At 35.7% G+C, this 24678-nt stretch overlaps 1 protein-coding gene across 32 annotated transcripts in view; it reads right to left on the bottom strand.

Moving 5' to 3' along the window:
- Positions 1–1650: 1650 nt before the first annotated feature.
- Positions 1651–24678, bottom strand: part of LOC136855727 (tight junction protein ZO-1-like) — a 409885-nt gene continuing 386857 nt past the window's right edge. For 19 of the 32 annotated variants that reach the window (XM_067133072.1, XM_067133086.1, XM_067133075.1 and 16 more), the window contains 4 exons: positions 23265–23565; positions 22011–22234; positions 15077–15285; positions 2940–3393 (listed from right to left, as the gene is read on the bottom strand). In XM_067133072.1, the coding sequence (XP_066989173.1) occupies positions 3152–3393; positions 15077–15285; positions 22011–22234; positions 23265–23565 (976 nt within the window). In that variant the 3' untranslated portion in view covers positions 2940–3151. Of the gene's footprint in view, positions 3394–15076; positions 15286–22010; positions 22235–23264; positions 23566–24678 lie in introns of all 32 variants that reach the window. The other 13 variants (XM_067133096.1, XM_067133084.1, XM_067133095.1 and 10 more) reach the window with 5 other exon arrangements.

The raw sequence follows: 24678 nt of genomic DNA, 5'->3' as shown, positions 1-24678 counted from the left end.
CGAATTGGGTTGTCGAAGGCTTTTTGTTAGTACAGGCCAGGACAAGAAGGAAGTGTCTAAGAATACTACTCCCTCTCCTTTTGGCTACGAGAAGTAATCAAGCAAGCATATACTACTTCTTCAAATTCAGATGCCAATTCAGTGCATGCAAGAGCACATGATGTCAGGGGTCTAGGCCCTTCCATCGCTTTCAAAAAGAACTTGTCGGTTCAAAGGATTTTAAAGGCTGGTACATGGCTATGCCAAATCACCTTCACATCCTTCTATCTGCGCGTTGTTGCCCATTAGTCCTTGGACGCTTTCTCCTTGGGTCTGGTAGTGGCTGCTCAACAAGTTGTGTAGCTCATCCAGCACCCCAAGCGGGACAGTTTGTATCTTAGCTAAGATGTTGGTTTTGAAAGTGAGAGTGAATGGGATGACTGGTCTTCTTCCTTTCTCTTTCTTTTCTCTCCTCTACCTGTGGGCAGTGGAGAGAAATTATCCATGATACACTGGAACTGGTCATATACAGTCGAGTGAACTGCACTCCATTTTAATTTATTGTTCCTATACAGTACAAACTATATATAGAAGCAAGCCCCTTCCTCTCTCTTACAAGGGGAGAGAGGAAATGACAACAAACAAGGTTGGTGGCTAAGGTGGATTAGTAGTCCTCCAACAATGAAGGTTCTTTATTTTCTTAAGACAACTGCATTGCCTCTTAACCCAGATTTCTGGCTGGCAAGTAACCTTATACTTTACAGATCAGAGGCATATGATTGCTTCCTATGTCCTACTTTAGCCAGGGAGTGAGCCAGGGTGAGCTGAACCTCCAGTCAGTTAGGGGCTTTCTCTATCCTCCCTCCAAGAGTAAGTCTCCCTTATGTTAAGACCAAAGGTTTGTTCTGTATATGAACAAACGACATATTTTAATTAACTTGTATTTTTCATAACTAGCAAACCTGCGGTCTTGACGTATATTGCCCACCTCAAGCCACCACTCATACACCGCCATCTTGGCCAACTCCCATGCCACCAAATTCCTTGGTACTTTTTTTAACAACAGACTCCAGCAGGCACTAGAGAAATTTCCCTGTGTTAAGACTGAATGTTTGTTAGTTATGAAAAATACAAATTGATATAAAATTTTTCATTTTGCTATTTTAATTTTCATCATCACTTAGGTGATTTGTCTTATGGAAATCCATTAACATCTATATTGTGCCTTATGGAAATGTATTAACATTATCTATATTGCACTGATAAAACAGTATTGTAGTAAAACTGATTTTAAGAAATAATTCCATTTTATTTAACACTTCTATAGGTTACAAATTTATGCAATATACAGGAATAGTACTACTAGAACATATTTTTATATACAGAAATAATAATATTCGTTGTGTGAAAGGTAACATAAGACTTTACAATCCTTAACATCAAACTGTATAATTTAGACTAGTAAACTTGAAATGGACAAATACTAACAGGCTGAACAAGAGAGGACAACATTTAATGACTGGATAACAATACTGACACAACAGGTAATTTACAGGAGGGTACTGCAATACCCTTAAACTATCATTAGCTCAGCCAGTTGAAGAGTCCATTTATATTATTTGCTTCAAAGGCTCACAAATAATTGGACCTTTTGCAATAATAATAATAATAATAATAATAATATTAATAATAATAATAAAAGGAAGAAGACCTCAAATTCAGTTCTAATCACCGCTGAATTTTCATTAACCCAGTTGCCTACAGATCGTAAATTCGTGTGCGGTGGAAGATAAATGAAATACTGTACAGTTACGGTTTTATGTACAAAACAGCTTAGATGCTTAATTAACAAACATGTACTAGAAAACAACAGTTGCAGGTAAGAACATTTGATAATTTTATAGTACTTGAAATTGTAATGAAAACTAGGGGAAAGGCACTTTTCAATGCTTTGCAGATATCAATACTGATATACCTGTATTGTGCTACTTTTTAACAACTTTTCTTTCTACAATCTAATATGGAGTCATAATGGATTTAGTGATTAAATGCAGATTAAAATGTATTTGTGCACCAATAAAACCCATACTGTATTTAAAAAAGGATTCTGATCCTGCCATCAGTATTAGAAATATCTATCAGATACTGTCTTTTAACTTTAGACTAAAATATCACTTCACACTAGCAACAACAGTAAACAATACTATTAATTTTTTTTTTCTCAAACGTATAACCTCATCTTAAAAGTTTCTTTTTACCACTATATATCTAGAACAAAATCAAGTTGTTTGAGCATTAATACAACTTTACATTATTGTCTACTGGAAATTAAAACATTTCCACAGCCCAGTCAAGCTTAACTATTACTGCTATATAATTTGCACAATCAGTTGAATTTCCTTATTAGTTAAATGCATCAACAAATTTCACAGTCACCCCTTAATTGTGAAAACATATGAAAAGTGTATCCATTTTCAAGCAGTCTATTATATTACTTTGAACATTAAGCCCACATTTGATTACTAATCTCATCATGTTTAAAAACAATAAATAAATAAGGGAAAAATATACTATGAAGACAACCTTATATTACATGATTCACAACTGTAGAGAAAAGTTGAATACAGCAAAAAAAATCAAGTTTATATTAAGGAAATGGTATCTGAAAGGCAAACTGGGCTGTACAAACACATGAACCATATTTAACTTTCTCGTGGTACAATCAGTCAATTATCAAATGTTACTGTTACACCCCTCCACTTTTGAAAGACACTCATTCAACCCACACTCCATAAGATATTATGTATGATTTTAAGACACAACTATTTTTCAGTACTGTACAAACAACACATCAGTTTTTATCACATACTGAGATAAAAATTTTAAAACTATGCAGTTCCATAAATATCAGTGATCAGTTGTTACACAGAAATACTCCACAGTTACAACAAAAACCACACTTCCAAAGAGTATTTGTATTTGAAGTCATTTTGTTCAGTAACATTGGGAAATTTGTTTGATATAACAAATCAGGATGAATAAAAATTTAAAATTACAGTACAGTACGGTAAAAAGTAAAATTTTACCTTTCAAGACAGTATGCAGAAACACTGACAGTTTTCAGATTTTACAAGAGGGGAAAAGTATCAGCACATAGATCATTCATGTGTCTTCAGAAGTGATCAACTAAAACCGACACACAGTTTGCACCTATGTGTGATGAATGAGGTGCATCTGCCAATGCCATATTGGTCCACTGTGTTGGCTGACCTGTGGGAGTGTCTGATGATTTCAGAGCAAAACTCCATGTATTGGGTGAGACTGAGGCAGCGTGAGGGAGACGAAGTTCGACAGGGCGTTCAAATTGTAGACCGTGAGGACCACACATCACTAGAGGACTAAGAAGGGTTTCACCTGTAATACAACAATTTTGAAGTGAATGGAAACTGTACAAATATTGGAAAACTCGAATTCCCAAAAGAAAATAGCAAATAAACAGAAATTGGAAGATGAATCTTTGTTTGTGAGAGTAGCATGCAGAACAAAAAAAAGTGAGGTAAAAAAAATGTCCATAAACTAATTACTATCAGTACCAGAATCACTTTAATTTCATTGTTAATGGGATCTGCTCATCTTAGTGCTTAGGTATAGCCTAATTACTTATATTTTTACCTGCACCAACATTACAACACAATCAACATGGGAACATCACACACAGCTGTTTACAACGATATGGCAACTTTTGGTGGATGATGGAAAAGCCTCTTAACATATGCCCATACAATATATTACTTCACAATCCTCACTGGAACAGAAAAATTATTTGGACGGTACTCCCACATAAATTTTCAACAATTTAAAAATAACAGTACCAACTTTAATCATGGATTATGAAAATAGGGATTGGTCCCCAAACATTATTTTTCTCTTTGGGCACACAGGTCAGCAATCTTCCATCTACCCCCTCCACCCCACCCCCTTAAGAGGAAAGGCAAATAGATCCCTATTTATCTTCCAGAAATGGGTAACTGAATTTCTTCTGATGTACAGTTTTTCTAGACTAACATTAAACTTAAAAATTGGATATACTGTACTATCTCCAATTTTTAAAAGCTACTGTTACCGTTTTGTAAAGTTTTAATTCTTAAATTTCTATTAATAAGGATTTCCTCTAAATACATTTTCAATTTATAATTTTCAAATGAAAGTCTTTGTATTAATTACCATACAAGACATTTGTTTGTGAAGGCTTTAAACCCCTTTACAATTCTGAAATGGCCTTAAGTTTGTGAAAATACTATAATTATTTTGTCGTAATTTCATTTACATTCATCATTCAGTGTACCTTTATTTGTAATAAATTTTATCTTGACCAGAAGCCAAAGCATTATGAATGAATACCTACACCATTTTCTTGGGAGTAAATTTTAACATAAAAGTTTTCATATAGATCTTTGGACTCATACTAGTCAAACTCCAGACAACTTCCACTGCATATCAACTGAACAGCTTTAGGGTATGAAGCGCCCTTCATCTTAATTTATTTTGTGCTATAAACAAAAGAATGGATCTGTATGGAAAAACTTATTTTGCATTTTAGAAATAGGTTTGTTTCATCCTAACCTCATTAATCATATATGGCTTGCATAGCTATCTGGGTAGGAGGATGGGCTATAAGAGGAACTTGAGGATGGTAAAATCAAGATTGTGGTCAGTGGTTTCTATAAAAATAGTGTAGACGTAAGTACCTCCCATCAATATGAAACATATAAGTAAAACCTTGAATGGCCTTGTGTTGTAGTGCATAGTGCACGCATAACTATTATGATGAGGCAGATAAAGACGAATGCGTATCATCTCTTCCCTTGGACTAGATATGGCTGCCCTCCAAGGGACAGGGCTCACTGCCCCCAGGAGGCCATCCAGGAAATGATTCTATGACACCCTTGACCAATGGCCAAATCTTAGCAAGGGCTGATGGGTTATCCCCCCCGCCCCCAATTAAAAAATGTGATTCTTATGACAGTACTCCTGGTTGTGGTTAACTTCCCTCAAGTAGAAGGGGTAGGTCTGAGGGTCCTACACACAACTGGGGGACTCGCAGGGTTTGGAGACTACCTCCAGTAGCCAGAAGACGATGGTCTTTGGATAACTCCTTGTGACGTCCCGTTTTCACAAAAAGGCGCTTGTACACTGGTCTGAGGTTCTTTGTTCTCCTCAAGTAACATTTAGGGCATGAGCCTAGCATAACATTTTGTTTGACTCTTCAACAACAAATCATCAAAGGGAGAGAATCAAGAAACTCTTGAACCTTGGGCTTGAAAGCAAGAAATTCAGATCTTAGTCACGAATTCTGGGACAAAGGAGAATGAGAGAGACGAAGCCAAAAAAAAATGGTTCCTAGACAACTCTTTCCAGTGCTAATTAGCACTAATGAAAGAGGAAAACACACCAAACCCCACGAGTGGATAACTTCAGACAGTAATGAAAGGCACAGGCCAGCATAGCAATATCTAATCTGGATCTCCACCTCAGATTCGGAGGGAAGAATTGAGGAACTTTCACTCTCTCATCAAAAGAGACACGATTTGACCTATATGAGTGATCGCTGCCCCATCGAAAGATTTACCCAATCATACCCTTGAAAAATTACCTTGTGGTTCTCAAAGCACTATGAACAATAAGTCACTCAGGACTGAAGTTCCTGAGAGATGGAAACTCTCCAACACTTTGAGAATGGGCAACTCTTCAGCCCAGTTTGATAAGGACCCACTAAAAGGGACTTGACTCGGCAAAGGTAAAAGGGAAGGCCTGAAACCTGCTGAGCAAAGTTTAAGTAGAGAGATCCCCCTTCTAATGAGTTTGAATGCTAGACAATAAACGTATACCTTAAAATGTGACAAGCATGGTATGGTTAAACTGGGAAGTCAAAATTTCAGTGACAAGAGGTAAGATGGAAGTTACATTTGAACTATATGAAAATTTAGGCACATAAAATAACTGACAAACAACAAAAAGGCTAAGGAAAAGATATCCTGGGAGTGGTCTGAATGGTTAAGGATTTAGTTTTGAAATGCTAAATGTTGAAAATGAGACAGAACTTGAGGAGGGCATGGTAGAGAACCAGTGTTAGATATACAAGTAATGTGAACTTTTAACAGGCAGTAAGAAAGAATGCAACTGGCAGAATCACTGAAGCAGGTTGGTTTTATACTATTCAAGTACAAAATTTAAAAAACATAAATATCACTATACAGCATAACAGTATCACCCTAGTATTGTGTGTAGAGAAACAAGAGAAATTTAAATAGCAAAATATAATGCTAAAACTTTCTCTCCAATGAAAAAATAAAGAAGTTTGAGTTATGAATTCTATGCTTTAAAACTGTGCAAAAATGCAATTGCTGTAAATTATGATCATAAAGTAGCTTATCCAGATCAATGCTGATATAATGAATCTCTAACAGTGCGTGCAGTCACCAAAGAGATAATTAAGATTTTTAATTGCTCTCTTGAAAAGTTACAATCATTCAAAATGTATCGTATAAAAAACGAACTATTTTAATTCTTACTAGAGCAAGAATGCAAAATGAGGGCAGGCTATATACCTGACAAGCTAAGATACTGTAATTGTTGTCACAACTCGTCATAGCAGCTCAAGGAGGGTTAGGGATAGCAAACCACAATGACACGTTCAAAATAACTGGGTGGCAAGCTCATTTGATATGAAAGTTAATTATGAAATCTGAAAGATGGTCATAAGATACCTTACACTAAGGGAATTACAAAATCAGAAAGATGGTCGTAAGGTACTTTCTACTATGGGAATTAAACTATATATATTATTTAGCATCACCTGTAAATAATGAAATGTTATTTATAAAGAACTGGCACAAACATCGCCAAATCTCTGGAAAACAAAGCAAGGTCAGTTTGGGTATGTGCACCTAATTACCCTTCCTGGATAATCCTATCTTTTGTCTTAGTTTCCTGAATGTCAGTTAAATCTCTTTGACCATTTGTTATCCTCTCTCACTCATACATGTATTTTAGTCTAAAAATTATTCTTCAGTCTTGACAAAATTTTGTGTTCCATAACTGATTACTGATTACTGATAAAGGCATAAAAACAAATACACACATCTTATGAATGAAAAAAATAGAAGTTCAACACGATAAATAATAAATGGGGGGGGCGGTAGGTAGGTAGGTTCTGAACAAAGAACTAAGGCTTTGGAGAGTGTTTAGCATAAACCCTAAAGAGAGTGGCCTTTAATGAGGAGAGGGTTTCATGGAGATCTGACAATGATGCATTTTACTCTTATCCTCAACCTTCCCTGCACTGCCACGATGGATTGGTTTGACTATAACTTAAATTATAAACTGCAGTGTGCTGTTATGAGAGATACACAGGTGACGCTGAGAATGGCATCAGTCACCACTGAGAAATGACATTGCCTGGATTAAACATGGATTATACTAGTACCATATATACAGTACTGTATTTAATAATTTTTACTATACTAATTTTTCATTTTCCTAATTACTTTTCTAGCAGAATTAATATACAGTGATGGAGTAGACGAGTTAGAATTGCTTGGGCTGTAACCATATTTTCCACACATTAAAGAGCAGTTTGGCATACAATATTTTCCCTTTATGATTGTTCATGATGAAATGCAAACCAACTGCGTACATAAGGCCAACTGTATAAACACAAACTTTAAAAATTTCTTGTTTCATTAATGCCATCCTCCTATTACTGCAAACCTCACATATACCTGCTAAGTACTCTTATTCCTTATGCCCTGTCTCAGCTGTAGTGACAGCATTCTGTACAAAATTTCAGTGACCACTTTCTCCAGCATTGCAAGATATCCTAGGAGTGCTATATTATTGCCATAGGATTCTTCAAAGTCAGGTACTAGCCATGCAGAGCCAGCAACACGTTTTCGTCTCAGCCTTCCATAGTGTCTACTTCAAAACCCACATACAAACTTCACCAACACAAAGGATGGGTTTCAAGAAAGCCAAAGAATATTCCTCGAAATCTTAAATCTGGAGGATAAATGGAAGAGCTAACTTTACATTTACTTATACAAACATTCTGAATGAGCTTGCACAGCAACTGAAGTCATCATCCTCATGAACATCTGGATGAAAAATTGAGCCCAAACCACTAACACAAAGGATGGGTTTTAAGGAAACCAAAGAATATCCCTCAAAGTCTCAAATCTGGAGGACAAATGGATCTGCTAACTGTTCACTTATTTATATAAACATTCTAAATAAACTTGCACAGCAACTGAAGTCATCACACTCATGAACATCTAAGAAGCCATGGAAAAGATGAAAAATTTAACCAAAACCAATGTACTCTCTCTCTAAATATGAGGGGAGAGAATAAGCATGAGTTTTCCTCCAAAGGTTCCTTCACTGCCATTCCTCAACTTGCTCATAATAACCTAGACACGTAAAACTACTCTCCTGCAACATAACCATCTAACTCAAGGTGGAAGGGTCTACTGGTTTGCAAGGCTTGGCACTTTTGCAGACTGGTGATATAATGCCAGGAATGAATCTTTTATATGTGAGACAGGGGCCCCGTAATGGACATTATCTCACCAATCACTGCCACCCACTGCTTTACTAGTTTTTGCATCTTATGAAGCTAATCTGTTCACCCTTACATAACAGTATAGACATGAAACATCACACTATTAGTAATTTATATGAACACATACACTGAATAGACAATGTGAAACTATCTTAATCACACAAAATAAACCTTGAGGCCCTGAACTGTAAAAAAAAAATATTAGGAAGATTGCTCTGTAAAAAGCTTACAAGTTGCCATAATGGAAAACCCAAAGCTATAAGAATGTTATAGCACAGCATATACAAGAAAATAAAAATTACTCTTACACTGCATACCATCACTAGCTTGTGAGCTGGAAACCAAATTATGTGCTAAGATCTTAATAAAAGCAAGATACAACTGAAAATGAAATGAATATTAAACATGCTGCAATCTAAGTGCACATACAGTAATATTAAATATAATGTACTAATGCTCATATCACTCAATAGCAAGTGATAATAAATATAGCTGAGGCCACAGGAATGAAATAGAAGAAAATACCAAGTGCTTTCAACACAATTTCAAGGTACAATTGTACAATGTACCTGGAAAATGTGTTGAAAGAACACAAAAGTGTTCAGTACAGTCTTCTTTTATTACATTCCTGTGGCCTCACTTTTATTTTATTTCTGTGGCCTCACTTTTATTTTATTCCTGTGGCCTCAATTATGTAATGTACTAAATTACTTTACTTTCAATTTTTCACTCCATGAAACCAAAATACTGCTAGCTACATATACTGCAATGACTTTCGAGTTTTGATAAAAGGGCTAAATGGTAAATACACCCAGATAATTACTTATGTGCACTGACCTCATGACAAAAATGGAATATAAGGCAGAGAGAAAGAAGAACTTAACTAGTATTATGTGTGGTGCAGCAAAGATATACAAACTCTATGCAATGCTACTGAAACACATGCCTTTTAAGGATGTTGTGTTAAACTGACATATTTAAAGATATTCAAAGCATAAGCGATAAAAAACTTTGATGATAAAACGCAAGACATTTAAGATCTAAACTGGCACTGATCTTCATTTCTCCCAAATGCAAGACATACCCTGTACAAACAGTAATATTTTTACATAAATTTCCTCAAACAAGGAAAGTTATTTTCCAACCAATTTTGTTTCATAGTCACAACCCATTGTTTCACTGAAGCTTTTTTTTTTTTTTTTTTTCTGACCAACTGGCATAAGACCATATCAAGTCTAAAATACCAAATGAGATGCAACCCCAACACAAAAGTTGCTCTACCACTGAGTGATAACACTTCGACGCACGATTACAATTATGGGGTAGCTGATCTAAAAGTAATTTCCGAGTTCCTTTAGGGTGATTTGTGAAACTTACAGAGGAGTGCAATGGTATTGAAATTCCAGAAAAATAGACATATAATCACTAAAGTAATTCAAACTACTATGACCAATCAAGCAGACAATCGATATACATCACAAACATAGACACACCCTTTAGTTAAGAGTCCAAAGAGATATTTGGACATTCACCCTTCTGCTGAGGTCCCAAGGGTAGTGCTTTATCTCTGATAGATGACTGAAATGATAAGGCTGAAATGTACCAGTAAACGTACACATTCAACATATGGTTCTACAAGCAATACAGGACTATCTTGGTGGCTGATATCAGAAAACCTACCATGTACAAGTCAAGGAAAGTGTGTTATCCCTGAGGCAAGAGGAGAAAAAAGAATGATAGTGCCACGTATTTACTCGTAAAACCTGTTCTACCATTAGGTAGCATTTAAGAGCCAACATAACCGAGAACAACACCCTCATTTTGGCTTCCTTTACCCCCAAAATGGTTATCAGAGTGAATGCTAAAGATGCATAGTCAGAGACTGTGCTTTTCTTGGTCTTCAAGAACAGAGTTTTTGGTCTCCGGAAGAACAATGTCTTCTTATCAATGTCTTAAGAGCTAAAGGTTAGTTTTTTGGCCTCCAAGCATTCCTGACACTGCTGGAAGGATGGATGATCAAGGTCATGAAGTTACTGTCATTTGGAAATAGAAACCTTATCTAGGTGGAACAGCATGACATAACTCATGTTCTCAGGGACTCAAAACATGGTTGCTGAGACCCTCAGCAGGAGGAGGTTCCACACCCTTCCCTTGGAATTATCAATGACCACAGCTGTTTAGCAAGGCAATCTGACAGGTATGAGGACTCCTTAGGTGTAATGATACTTAACAATAAGCTGCCGGTATACTGAATGTCTAAACCAGATCTGGCAGTTTCAGGGAGAGATGCAATACTTCAGTCTTCTTTGGCAGGTTGAAGTTACAAGCATCAATTAATACCAAATTAACCCCCATCAGTTCACTCTGTTCAATAACAGTATTAGTTCACTGACCTTCTGGATCTGGTCATAAACAAACCCAGAGTTCTTCCCTTTTGGAGGAAACTTCTAGAGCTATTATTATGCCTCACATGATCATGCCCAAATGCAAGGGGTTAACATTATCATAACTTTCATTTATCATCATGTTTCTGGTAATCTTCCAATGTATGTCTTTCAGAGGCCCAAGCCTTTCTACCTCATTCTTTTGATATCTGATCACTTTCATCTCCAGTTCTTTGATACATCTAAGGTCTGGTGTTCCTTTGTATTCCCTCCTAAATTTCTATTCAGACAGTTACTGTATTAATGGATTTTTTATAACACAAAATAAGCTTTTCCATAAAAACAATCTTAGCATGAATGCCTTCCTTTTCCCACACTGGTGGCTGATTTCCTGTCACAAAAAAGTGAGATGTATGTCATAAGTGGGTCCGAGCATGTACAGCAGATGCCTCTCAACCCTAAAGGTACAAGTGTTGTGATAATGAATTTCATGTTATGGAAAAATCTGCCAACATACGATTAACAGATTAGGTGAAAAGTCCCAGCTTGCCAAAATTGGAAAGAATCACTAAAAAATATCTCAGTATTACAATAAATAAACAATAAGATCAAATAAAACTGAAAATATCCACAGTAACCTGATAGGGGTAACGGCAGAGCATCAGTCTTTAGCTATGCAACACCAAGAAATAAAAGTGAAAAGTAAATCGCAAGGAAAAGTACGCAGAAAAGAGACGAGCACAATGATAAAAACCCTCACAAATGGTAAATATGAGAGATGGCTGTAGAGTAGCTTTTGATGCTGCAAAGCCACACGGTGGATTGAGGAGTGATGCATGGCATCATCTCAGTGTCTGGACAAGTGAAGGAAGGACCTCGCTCTTGATCAGACCTAACTGGTGTACCTTGGATTCCACTCAAGAAAATACGGCAACATATGATTGATGGGGTTGTGAACAAGCATGTTTTGTGTTATAAAACGTCCGTTTGACTTGAGGTTACCATCATTTTGAGGCTTTTACTTGTGTTACCTTGAATCTATCAATGTCAGAAATTTTAACGCATTATATAATTTGGCTTAGGGTTACCACTATCCAAGATGTTGTTTAGTCTATCAGAGCACAACTTCTTGGTTGGAGAAACTAATTTTGCAAGCTTTTACTGTTCAGTACAGTACTATAGTAATACATTCAGGTATGCTAAACATAAAAATGGAAAGGAAATAAGATAAAAACACTCATTAAGGCAAAAGTGAGACAACTTAGGTCGTCTCAACACAAACAAAACAAACATAAACACATATTTTGGGCAAATAATAATTGTATTCAGAAAAATCAGCTTAGGTGAGTTGCTGATAATTCCGCAATAAACACTACCAGCTTGATATTAAAAGGTTTATCTCACCCAGTATTAACCACATTTCACACTCTTAAAGAAGGTAATTAGCACTTACTTATGTAATTATTGGACATAATGGCAAAAATAAAAAAATAAGCTTCTGTTGTGTGAACACTTACCTCGTAACTGTGAAAAGGTGTAACGCACTTACTAGTGAAAGTTTAGGATACAAAAGTTTTACAGATAGTTTTTGTATTTTATGATGCTATATAACCAATAATTCTCAATTATTACATTCTAGATACAATACTGTTCTTGGCATTTACGGCATACTCATATTTTTAGAATTTCATATTCATTAAAGTGGATTTTAAACATTACAGTGATCTGATTTGTTGTATATAGCATCAAAACCACAGAATATCACTACAGTATTGTGTGCGAGGATAGTTACAGAGGTAAAACAAGAAATTACGATGAAGAACCTTGACCTACACTTTCAAAAGATACAAGTCTACCGCAAGTAACCTGCAAACATTGATGGGCCTATCATTAACTTTTCTTCATCAAGTTGCATAAACGTAAGCCTAAACAAGAAGCAGCTATGCTGAGATATTTAAATATAAAGGTTTTGAACACTCTTCCTCTTCCACCAATCTACAAAATAGTAAGTGTTCAAGCATTTCCAAACACTATTCATGAAGCCTTTGAAATATCAAGTGGATACCCATGCGATGACTCTCACATGTATTCGGGATAATTAGTAGCCTCAGCATCCCTTACTCTCAATTATGTTTTGCTGTGGGGACTACTTTCACTAGCATTGTAAGCACCGAGATCATCTCTGGGCAACATTTAACTACGCTTGCTGGGTGGTTACCAATCTTGGACTGAGCAAAATCCTTTACACCAAACCTTCCAAAGCACGTACTGGGTTTAAGGTCCCTTACTAGAGAGTATAATGAGGCAACTTTCCTTCTTTTGACGACTGTATTTAATGTCAGTGCTAACTAATGTTTTTCTTGTCATCTCTGTGTGTGCTTACTTTATTAAGCATCTTCACCTTATTTATTTCTACCTTCTGTTTTTTTAACTTTTTTTACTTTTGGACATTTCATTCTATGGACATATACTAATTAAATGGCCTTTGGGCTTTTCCCATAAAAATGAGTAAAAATAATAATAATAATATAATAATAATATTGTAGATAATTGTCGCAACTGCATTCAAGTTTTTCGTTTCCTTCACTATTTCTCTTATTATTTTTTCTTCAAATGGAGGTCATATAGTGAGTTCCCACTGTTTACTGAGAAAAGTATTCTGCTCAAATTCCTTTTAGTATTTTTATTGTTCCAGTTACTGCTTCATATAGCCATCATTACTGAATATGACCTGGGCATAAGATTCTTGTTACAAGTGGGAATGAGACTATAGTGATGGGTGATGGGAATAAAAGATAGGGTCAGTGAAGCATTATTAATTACTGCTGCTGCTTGACTGCTAGGTATTTTGGCTCGGAAATCTTTGTCTGGCGATCAGAGAAATGGTAACTGAAGGGTGCTGCATCAACCTGTGCGGATAGCTGGCTAGGTGGTGTCCTGTCCGGTAGAAGTTGATATCTCTGGTATGCCTGACGCCTGGTTTTGGATAAGAGTTTCCTGTGGATTATGAATGGTACGGAATGTTTTCTCTGATATTCAGCCAGGGGTAGTCATGTTCAGGCAATGCCACCCCTTGCTTAATTACTAAATAAAGAATATTCTCCCTACTCTCCATAATTCATGTGAATTGTCCACTTATTCAAGAAACTCCTGTGTCATGCCCAACCAAGTCTCAAACTTGTGCACAAGTCATGTCAGCAAGAGGATGGGCATATCAAGTAACACCTAAAATGTCTCAATAAAGTGGTAAAAATACAAGAAAGAATTGCCTTGCCCAATGAATAATGGAAACTAAGACCAACCAGTTGAAATGAAAATATTAAGAAAAACAGAAGTCAAATCAAACGCTTAATGCAGCTGAGACAGCAGCTATCTCAATATTACTGCACTAAGAGAGGATCTCCTACCAAAATATAATCATAATAATAATGAGGGTGCATCAAACTAACACACATTTTGTTTAGCAACAACTTTTCCATTGAATTACTGGACAGTAAAAAAACACACAACATTAGTGAAACTAGGATTCTTCTAACAGTGTCATTAGTAAATACTGTACTTGCTAAGGCTTTCTATTGCAATATGGATTTACATGTAATAACCATCACTATTCAGCACAAGGACAAGACTCACTAATGGCAAATGCTGCATTTGGTATGGAGCTTGCCTTAGGCTAATACTGGAGTTAGTAAAACAGGCGCATAACAGTAGTAATAAAGAGCTTAGGTTAGCTAGCAGGCAGGTTTAATACATAAGAAATCCAAAAAGGGTGGAAGGTGATTTCAGAGGTGAATGTTAGGGTTAGCAGCAACCCACAAGCAAAAGGGTCACACTCAGCAGTCTAGGCCTCACTCAGTAGGATACCCAGATTTTTCTACTGCAAAGACTTCACCAGCTTTTGAAAAGTAAACTTCAAATTTTAACTATTAAAAAAAAAAAAAAAAGTATTACACATGATGGCTTTTTTGGACTCATACTGAACACATATTTTTATATACTTATGCCTAGTATGAGTCTCACATCCATTCTGTAACAACACAGATTTATTTTAACTTTTGCTGGGAAAGTCAAGGCAGTGGCACCTCCCCTAACTGACCTTTGTTTTGGTCGAGTGGAGGGACCAGTGAACTGTCCTGGCACACCTTGAAGTAAATCTCTTGTTTGGTACCCTTGGTTATGGCCCCTGGGGGAATGACTATGGACACGCCTGTTTCCTCAGAGGTCAGAGTACCACCCTTGTGATCATACACCCCTCGTGCAGTGGCTATCACCTTATGTTTGCCATCATCTGCGAGTGACCTCCTGCTGGGTGGTGGGCACAGCTAATGTTAGACACTAAGCTTTGAAGAATCCAAACTGATTGGATAACACTGATAGCCATAGAGAAGATCTTAAGGAGGTTTTTAACTTTTACTTGACAAAAAAAAAATTATATGCACAAAAATCAGTCTTTTACAAGAAATTTTAAAGTATCCAATGACTTCCCCTCTATATATTACAAGAACCAAAAAAAAAAAAAAAAAGTGCCGCATGCACAATACAGGAAAGTGCAACAAACACCTGAATTAGCTGAAAAGGGACCAGGATGCACATAATGTTAAGCAAAAAGTTTAAAGATATACCCAAAATTTGACCTGAACTTCCAATGAATCAATACCATTTAAAGAAAATGAAGTTGATTCTGAGTGTGGAGAATATTTGAGAGGAAGTTATGCCTAGGAAAAGAGACCCAAGTTACAAGTAAAAGGAAAACTAGTTATTGTTATTGTTAACCTGCTTTCAATTATTCTCATTTTCTGTTCTTTATCTTTATTCATCATTCAGATTTAGTAAATAGCATGAAATTATAATGTCTCAAGGATGAATTATCACCTAAGTTTAACAGGCTCTGATTAAAGAAGCATGAAGCAAATAGTACACATTTTAAGCCTAAATCCATCATTATGTGTTGCTTAAACAAGAAAACCTTTACGTAACAGCCACAACATGAACCATGACCATGACGTGAAGCAAAAACATTGTTTTATACGGGGTTTATTTATCCATTATTTGCAGGAAACAAAGCTGAATGGTAAAGAAATTTAATTTTTCATTCAAAGCAAAACTACAGCAAAACAACTGTCAAAGCCTAGCAATGTCATAATGTTTTTAATCTTTATTGGTGAATATTTTACAGGCAATTAGCCCTTTGAAATTATAATGATGTCAAATGACATCACGCAAATTCCAACACATGAAATTCTGATGACATCAAATTACCTCACCCATAAAAAAATATAAAAAAGAAGTACCTGCAACCAAGAATCATTTGACCCGATGTGGCACTGGAATTATGTCCAGAGAGTTGTGGGGGATGGTTTAACTCTATACCCCCTTTACAAGAATGGGCTGTACAAGGAGAATTAATGTTTAACCAAAATCATACAAATTTGTACCTATCTTTCCTTTCATTTTCTTAAATGCAATAACTGACATAAATAGGAGAAATATCTACCATTGGAAAGGAGTTTTATTGCACTTTTTTGTGGTGTGAAAAAGTTGATAAACCTTTATTATATTTTCATGGTTATTTTCAATAAGTCAGGAAATTTCTGTTCTCTACTATTTTCAATGTACCAGTTGGACTATAGAATATTTTTTTTTCAGTTACATCTTCAGAAATGCATAAATAAAATACAATTCTTTGGCTTCAGCTTGAGACAAAAACTAACATTCTGCCATGTAAAACAAATTTACTGCAAGAGAGACACATGGAAATTACTCTTAAGCCAGGGGATTTTTGTACCCCCAAAAAAGTATAAACAAAAAATTTTTTAAATGCACTTTGATTAAAATGCGCTAAAAAGTAAAAAATAATTTTTTGAGACACACCAGGATTTTCTTATAATTAATCATGCTATGAAAATAAAAGTGTGGGCGCCAAACATTGGAAGGAAATACTAAAAGAAAAAGATTTTTAAAAATTTTTTGTAGCATTTCCTTCCACGTTAGCACCCATGCTTTTATTTTTGTAGGCATGATTAACTGTAAGAGAATCCTTGTTTTAAAAAATTATTTTTTATTTTTTAGTGCATTTCAATAAAAGCATTCTTAAAAAAATTTTGGGTCTTTCTTATTTTATATTTTTTAGTTTTAACAGAAATTGTAACCGATTTACGATTATAGCTGACGAAATTGAACGTTATATCCTGTCGAGCCAAAGAAGGTTTGGAAAATCCGTAGAGTTATTTACTTATTCTATCGAGCCAAAGAAGGTATGAAAAAACCGAAGATTTTCTTACAAATCCTGAGATACTGGGAGAGGTCACTGTAGGGTCACTTAAAGGTCACTGCTGACCTACTGATCATGTAAGGTTGTACTGTCATCAGGACTGAGGAACCATGCGAAATTTCAAGTCCATTGGACAAAGGGAACAGGTTGAAAATTGAGTTACAAGTTTTGACCCAAACAGACAGATGCAGAAGTCAAGTTAAATAAAAGCATCTAAAAATCTCAAAGGGTTTACAGATGTTACAATATACAGAAAATATCTATAGTAAGCCTAACATTCTTCAAATACAGAAATATGGTAGAAAGAAACTACTTAAACTCCTGCTTTCCTATAGCTTTATAAAACTTTAATATTTCAAGACATTAAGTTTATAGTTCTTACATTTTTGTCTGCATATACCTCTGCCTTACTTTTGACTTTTTTGTGTTCTCTTCAATTTAAACTAGTTCCAGAATTTAAACTGTCTTCAATAAATATGTTGCAGCTGATCAATGGGGAAAAAGATGGGAAACCCTCAAAATGCAACATCTTGCAAAATCACAACAGATTTTTATCTAAGTGAAAGCCAGGACCTTCACAAGAGGGCTTCAAGATACTACTCTGAAGGGGTGTATTCTGTAACTGTTGACAAATGCACAGAAGAAAATGAGTCCACAGGAAGGGGGATACCTTCCAAATGAAGTCTGGGTCAGCAACAGAAGGATGAAATACAGACCAGGAGACAACTTACACGGTTGCAGTTGAATGAACAGTCTTGATCATCGCTAAGGGCACAGTTACGGTTGTAGAAAAGGGGTGCCATTTAGACCACAGCCAGCAGGCATAACGGAGCCTCGTGAGATGCCCGTGCAGAAACTGAGATCAATGTCCAAGGTGGCGGAAATGACGGCAATAATATAAAGATAGCCAGCATCTCAGAGGACAGAGGGGACAAGGCCAAAGTCAGTGAGCCCTCAGTTAACATCACAGATTAATCATCAACTGCCCAAAAACTGATCATGAAAATGCTGAGACTACTTTCTTTTTGAGGTGCTCAACAGAAGGCTGAATCTACGTATTGTACGATCTCCAACAAAGGTTTACAGGTAAAGGCCAAAGGCACAGTCAAAGATGAGGATGAAAGAAAATAAGGAGGCATGAGGCTACAATAATTCCTACCCAGAGGTAGCAAAACATGCTACCAGGTAAGGGAATTCCAAGATCAGTCTTCCCCAAGAAAAAAAACAGAACGAGGAAGAGTTTATGCTTTAGGTGAGGGTCTGCACTTCCTAACCTCAACACTCCTGATACAAAGAGAAGGCACTTAGGTAGTGGAAGCTTCATCTGAAGAAACCAAAGTCTTCAGGAGTGACAGCACAGATCAACAATGAAAAATTGAAAAAGGGATTTCCAAGGGTCCTGGCTGTGCAAAGCTTGCAAGCTTATCTCTGGGCAAAGAGACACCAATGGTTAACAGACCAATCTATACAAATTTGGGTATGTCTTCTGTGGAGAAGTCTGTCACCCTCAAAATAAATGGCCCTTTAAATGAGGATCCATATCCAAAGAGCACATGAATGAGGCACATCCTCGTACATACTCATCTGTACCCACGCAAGTATGCTGTGACATAATAAAAACAACTTAACTTTTCCACAATACGCACAAAAGCAACAGGGAATGGTTGCAAATAAAAAATGCAGTAAAACTAAAATAAAAATACAATAATGACCTTAACAACAAGAGTATGGGAAAATGATCAAGGTAGAAAAAACCTAAGAACAAAATCAGAGAACAGAGGGTAACCCATTACTAGAAACTGACAAGCAAAACAACAGTACAGTATCAATATAATTAAATCCATAAAATTTAATACTGGAAACATTACAATTATTGATGCAATCCCTTGACTACCTTACAAACATTACTGCACCAAGATATGACGAACTGGCAATCCCTAAGAATCGGCAACAATACAGCAGTGAGTGATGCCCACCTTAGTGCAGTTTACAGTCTCATACGAAAAACAGAAGGGAGAAGAGTGAGCTAAAGAATAGTAAAGCTAAATGCTCGGGTGAGATAAGCAGACAGATACCCATATGTTATACATACCAAAAACTTCTCTTATATTAAAATTTCTAGTTTTTTGCCCCACATTTGAAGGTGAGTTCACATACTGTGAATATCATTCACATGTTCATTATTTTACAACATTAAACAAATATATATACAGGCTATAATCTTCCATCTCCACCTCACATAGAAGGCACTATATTTTATGCAGTTACATATCATGTGAGTGGTCTATATTCGTAAGGTAAAAAGGATGTCAGGAACATTTACCGTCCAGTTTATTGTAATTTTATAACTGACAACTTATGGTACATGGATCCATCTTGTGGTTGTTGCTTTTCACAATACCTGAAGCACTACCAAAATGAAAAATATCAAATATAAAAAAATATTTAACAATGTACTTCAGTACACTGAACATCTATTGCTAAATCAGGTTTTAACTTAGGAAAAACCTATTTTTGGTAGCCACTGTGAATCCTCAAAGGAGTTACACTCTCATGGTCCCCCCCGGGGCTCCGTAAGACAGACCAACCAATTACAAAGCATTCTCTTATTGTTGGTCTCGGCCAGAACAGTGCATGTTGGCACAGTGATGGAATATAAAGGACTCAATCTCCTGTCCTACAATGATTACCTAGGCTCTACGTCTTACTTGCACCATTTAGTTTGATTATAAAATAATACAAAGGAAATACTGGCCTTTGGTAAACAACAAGGCTCATAAGTCAAGCACAACTGGGAATTACGATCACAGCTATGATTCGTAAACAAAAGTTAGGCTACCACGATTTACCCTTTCTGTAACTTCAAATTATCTATCAGTGTTAAAAGGGCAGTGTATAATATGTTTCAATAAAAAAAAAAAAAATTTCAAATATTATTGTCTTAATGCTAATTCTCACTTTGTTAAACAAGAAAAAAGCATGGCAATTACAGTGTAACCTAATGATCTAATATCTCCTAACTTCTCACCCTGCAAGAGGCTTACTTGTTTAACCCACTAGATCTCCTAACTTCTCACCCTGCAAGAGGCTTACTTGTTTAACCCACTAGATCTCCTAACTTCTCACCCTGCAAGAGGGTTACTTGTTTAACGTGGGTGAAAATATGCGTGGGTGAATGCAATTTCTGGAGCACATCCTGGGGACTAGTGAACTCTTGGACAGACCAGAACGTAAAGGAGAGTGCCGACTTATGTTGCTGCCACAGCTGTACAAGTAAGACGTAGAGCCCAGGTAATTGTTGTAGGACAGGAGACAGAGCCCTCCTGTCCTGAAACCTTTATATTCTATCACTGTGCCAACAAGCACTATTCTGGCCGAGAACAACTATAAGAGAATTCTTTGCAATTGGTTGGTCTGTTCTATGGAGGCCTGGGGGCACCATGAAAATGTAACTCATTGGAAGACGAACACCAGCTACGCTATAAAAATCATCATTGTGCAAAATGTAACTAACTATGTTTCAAGTTTCTTGAAGCCTCAAATATTGTACAATATGCTGTATAGCACTTAATTTTCCATGAATCAAATGTACAGGTTTATAATTACGAAAATACCGGTAATTTACATATACAACACCATTTCTTGAATAATGCAACACAAAAATTAATATCACTGTATATCTTAGATAAGTTCATCCTCAAAACATGATTTCTAGACCAACAGCACCCAGCACCAAATCACAGCAGCTCAACACTCTTGGCTTTAAACAGGTGTGCCTTAATACCAGAATTAGGCTGCAATACATTTGTCGTTAGGCGGGTATGTATTAAGTTAAAATTTTAATGTATCTCTGACCCTTCTATAAAAAAACCCTTTTATTTACAATCTGAAACTATTCTTGGATAAGCATTTTTCTTTCCCTGTATCAAGCCATGTATAACCTACAGAAGTCATCTCACCTATTCACGAAGGGGCATTTACTGCCCCCCAAAACATGTTGAAAAACATTCATTTAAATTAATAATTCAATGTATATAAACATGGGTAAAAACAAAAAGGAATGAGTCAAGTAATCAGTGTTCAGCAGCCTTAGGAGTTAATAACTATGTAGTTTTCACCTCTTTAATTGAAAATGAATACAATCCACAACCTACAAGTCCTACAAATTATGGAAAATAAAATTAAGATTTCTCACCTTTAAAAAAATAGCTGTTTATGTCATATAATTCTATGCTCTATGTTCTAAATAAAATCAATACAATGTACAGATTCTGAAAGGACTGTATACAAATCCAATGACCCACTACCAAACTACCCTGCACTTAATAACAATAGGAAACTGAATGAATCTTTTTGAGTCCACAATCATTTTACAAAAACTTGTCTTAGTATGCATCATCAACACTATATTCGACTACAACTCATTTCTGAATCCTTTAAGTACTAACAAACCACATTTTTCCCTATTGTTATTTTAGTCCTTTGGTGGGAAAAGCCAACCAGATAATCAATTCATGAAAGTGTATGAAGCACTGTTACTTAAATACATAATCTACATAAATACATCATACGATATAATGCCCGGAGGATAAAACTGCACCTATTAGTTACTTTCTCCCAAAGAACTCTTGAATGCTTAACTCACATACTGCTTATAATGCAAAAATCTTTAGGAACTACTTACCAGATGTTGCACGGATATGCAAAATGAACACGAAGAAGCTTGCTACCTGCAAATGACACTACAAGCAACTCTTACCTGTTGCCAAGGTCAGCATTTAAAGGTGGCCCTGGTTGACTGCCAGGTGGTCCTCGAGGATCGGGAGGCTTCTTATATAACTCAAATGCACTCCCTCTGTGATCATGGTTTGGGAGGTCACGTCCACCTGGTCCTCCTCCTCCTCCGTGCTGACCACCACCACTGACCATATCCCATGGTGGAGGAACATTGAGGTAGTAGCCACTTCTACCACTTGTAGCAGCCTGAAATAGCCGTGTCACTGTTAATAAGAAAACAATATTTCCCTTATGTAAACTTACTTATCAAATAAAGTCTTCACTTAACCAAATTTTGTTTATATTACTTAGGGTAAATTATAAACTTAACATTTTCAAACAATTCTAATATTTTCTATATAAAAAATGTGAAAACTTTGCTGCTGGTTCCAAATAGTCAACACTGGTAGTGAGGACACCCTATGGTTACTGAGAGAGAATTAGCGAATGGAGTAAGCCACTTCCAGATTTCATAAGTTCCTCTTATCAATATCAGTCCATTTTGTAGTGCATTTTGTATCAAAGAAGATTGAACCAAATTCAATTTAATTTTTACAGCATGTAGTATAACTGTATATCTCTAATTTAGCGTAGGGAAAAGTATTTTTGAGTGCAACTTTTTTTTTTTTGTATATGGTTTATGAAAAATTACATTTTTTTTCACTGCAAAATTTATAAACTTGGAGGTCAAATTTTTTTATTTCCTTATGCAGTATTTTCAGTATTCATTGTTTAATAAGTGGTAAAAATTTGAAGCAAATCCCTTCAATCTTAAGGTAGCAATGGTCACCTACATTATAATAAGGTCTTATGGCAGCACTGCGCTCTGTAAGCGATACTCTAGGTTAATTATAATTTAATTATTTAGCCTGACCATCTCTTATAAAATTACATTTAGATAATGACAAACACCTGATTATCCAGGATAATGGAAAAAGAAATACGGTGAAAAGAACAACAATCTATACAGCTGCAATCCAAAACTCTGCATCAGAGCAAGACTAGAATTATTATAAGGAGTTGAAGAAAAAAAGGAAGCAGACTTTCTTCTCTTCGAAAGTGTTTTACCTCCATATAATTGCTGCTGGGTCCTTACCCATTGATTTTGCCTTGTTGGCACAGCTTATTTCTCCCCTAACAAAGACTAAATATGCATATGTAAAATATTAGGAAATCTATATTGTGTATGAACCCTAATACTCTAGTAAATCTGAAAAGAAAACAACCTGGTACTCACCTTACTGTACGAAGAACGACCAAATGTGTCATATTTTCTATCTAAACTACTGCCCTGGCCACTGTCGAGCCCACTATAATCGTCACTTAAACCTCCATTACTTGTGGTATGATAATTTCCTCTGTCATGCAATTTACGACCGTCATATACATCCCAACCGCTCAAACCGCCTTCCATAGTGATTGGATTACTTCCTGGTGGTTGTGGTTTATAATTTTTTGGCTTTGGTGGGGGCACTGGTTTGTAGTTACTACTCTTTGGTGGGGGTACAGGTTTATAATCTGATGATCTAGAAAAAAGACTGGTATTACAAGGACTTTATAAAATTAGGTAAAAGAATTTTTACATGCATCTTATATACAATAAAAACACTTCACTTCAATACTCTCAGTGCATAATCTGCTGAAGGCATAGCATAAAAACTTTTACTAAAATAATAATAATAATAATAATAATAATAATAATAATAATAATATTTCTATACTTATTTTCATAGACATTGAAATAGGAATCATTATTTAAAGACAGAAATATTAAATAAAACCCAGTCATACTAAATACTGTACAAGACCTAAACTGCAAACTTACATTAAAAGGTTACAGGGTTATCAGACAATAATTCTTGAACTACTTTCTTACAAGACTAAAACTGTCCAAGATACATCCAATTTAGTATCTGCCTCACAGAAATTTTATATTAATTTAGATACTGGAATGCTTGGCAGTTTCCAACCATCTTGGAAATGTATTCGATATTCCATGTACAAAAAAGTTGAAGTCTTACATTACCTCTGACTTGACGAAATATGTGTAAAAATGACCAACAGAAAAGCAAAAAACATTTGCCTATCTTTCTGTATATTCTTGTAAAAATATAGTTAATTCTTAGTAGAGAAAACATGGCATTCTTACCCTTATTTAAAATTACAGAAAATTTTATTTCTTATTCTAATTTATGAATGTTGCCTTGCCAAGATAAATCTCTTGAAATTCATACTAATTAGGTCTATAAGAGAAAAAAAAGTGTTTGCACAAATTCTCTAAGTATCTGCATTGTGAATAAGTGCAAGTAAGGGTGCAAGTCAAAACCCAGTGGCTGTTTATAACTGTTTGTTCCCCTGAAACTGTGAAATCCTTATTCTGTTGGTGGATACAGCATACTAGATGTTTATCTGAGAAAAAGGGAAGGCACGGAAACCACCATATCCTTATCCGAAATTTGTATTCCTGGGATTTAATATTTATATTTCTTGGTGGTGTTATTTTCACTACTATCTGTGCTGTATTACTGCTGTGCCTTTCATAAACACACCAAAAACACGTACAAGTACTTTGCTTTAAAATGACACCAGAATAAGGATCATAGCTGAAAAGTAACTGCTTAGACAATACATATAAAATAGAAATCACCCAT

This window comes from Macrobrachium rosenbergii, chromosome 32 (assembly GCF_040412425.1).
Source record: "Macrobrachium rosenbergii isolate ZJJX-2024 chromosome 32, ASM4041242v1, whole genome shotgun sequence".
Taxonomy (NCBI): domain Eukaryota; kingdom Metazoa; phylum Arthropoda; class Malacostraca; order Decapoda; family Palaemonidae; genus Macrobrachium; species Macrobrachium rosenbergii.
The sequence above is the reverse complement of the archived record's forward strand: the minus strand, read 5'-3'. Positions and strand labels throughout refer to the sequence as shown.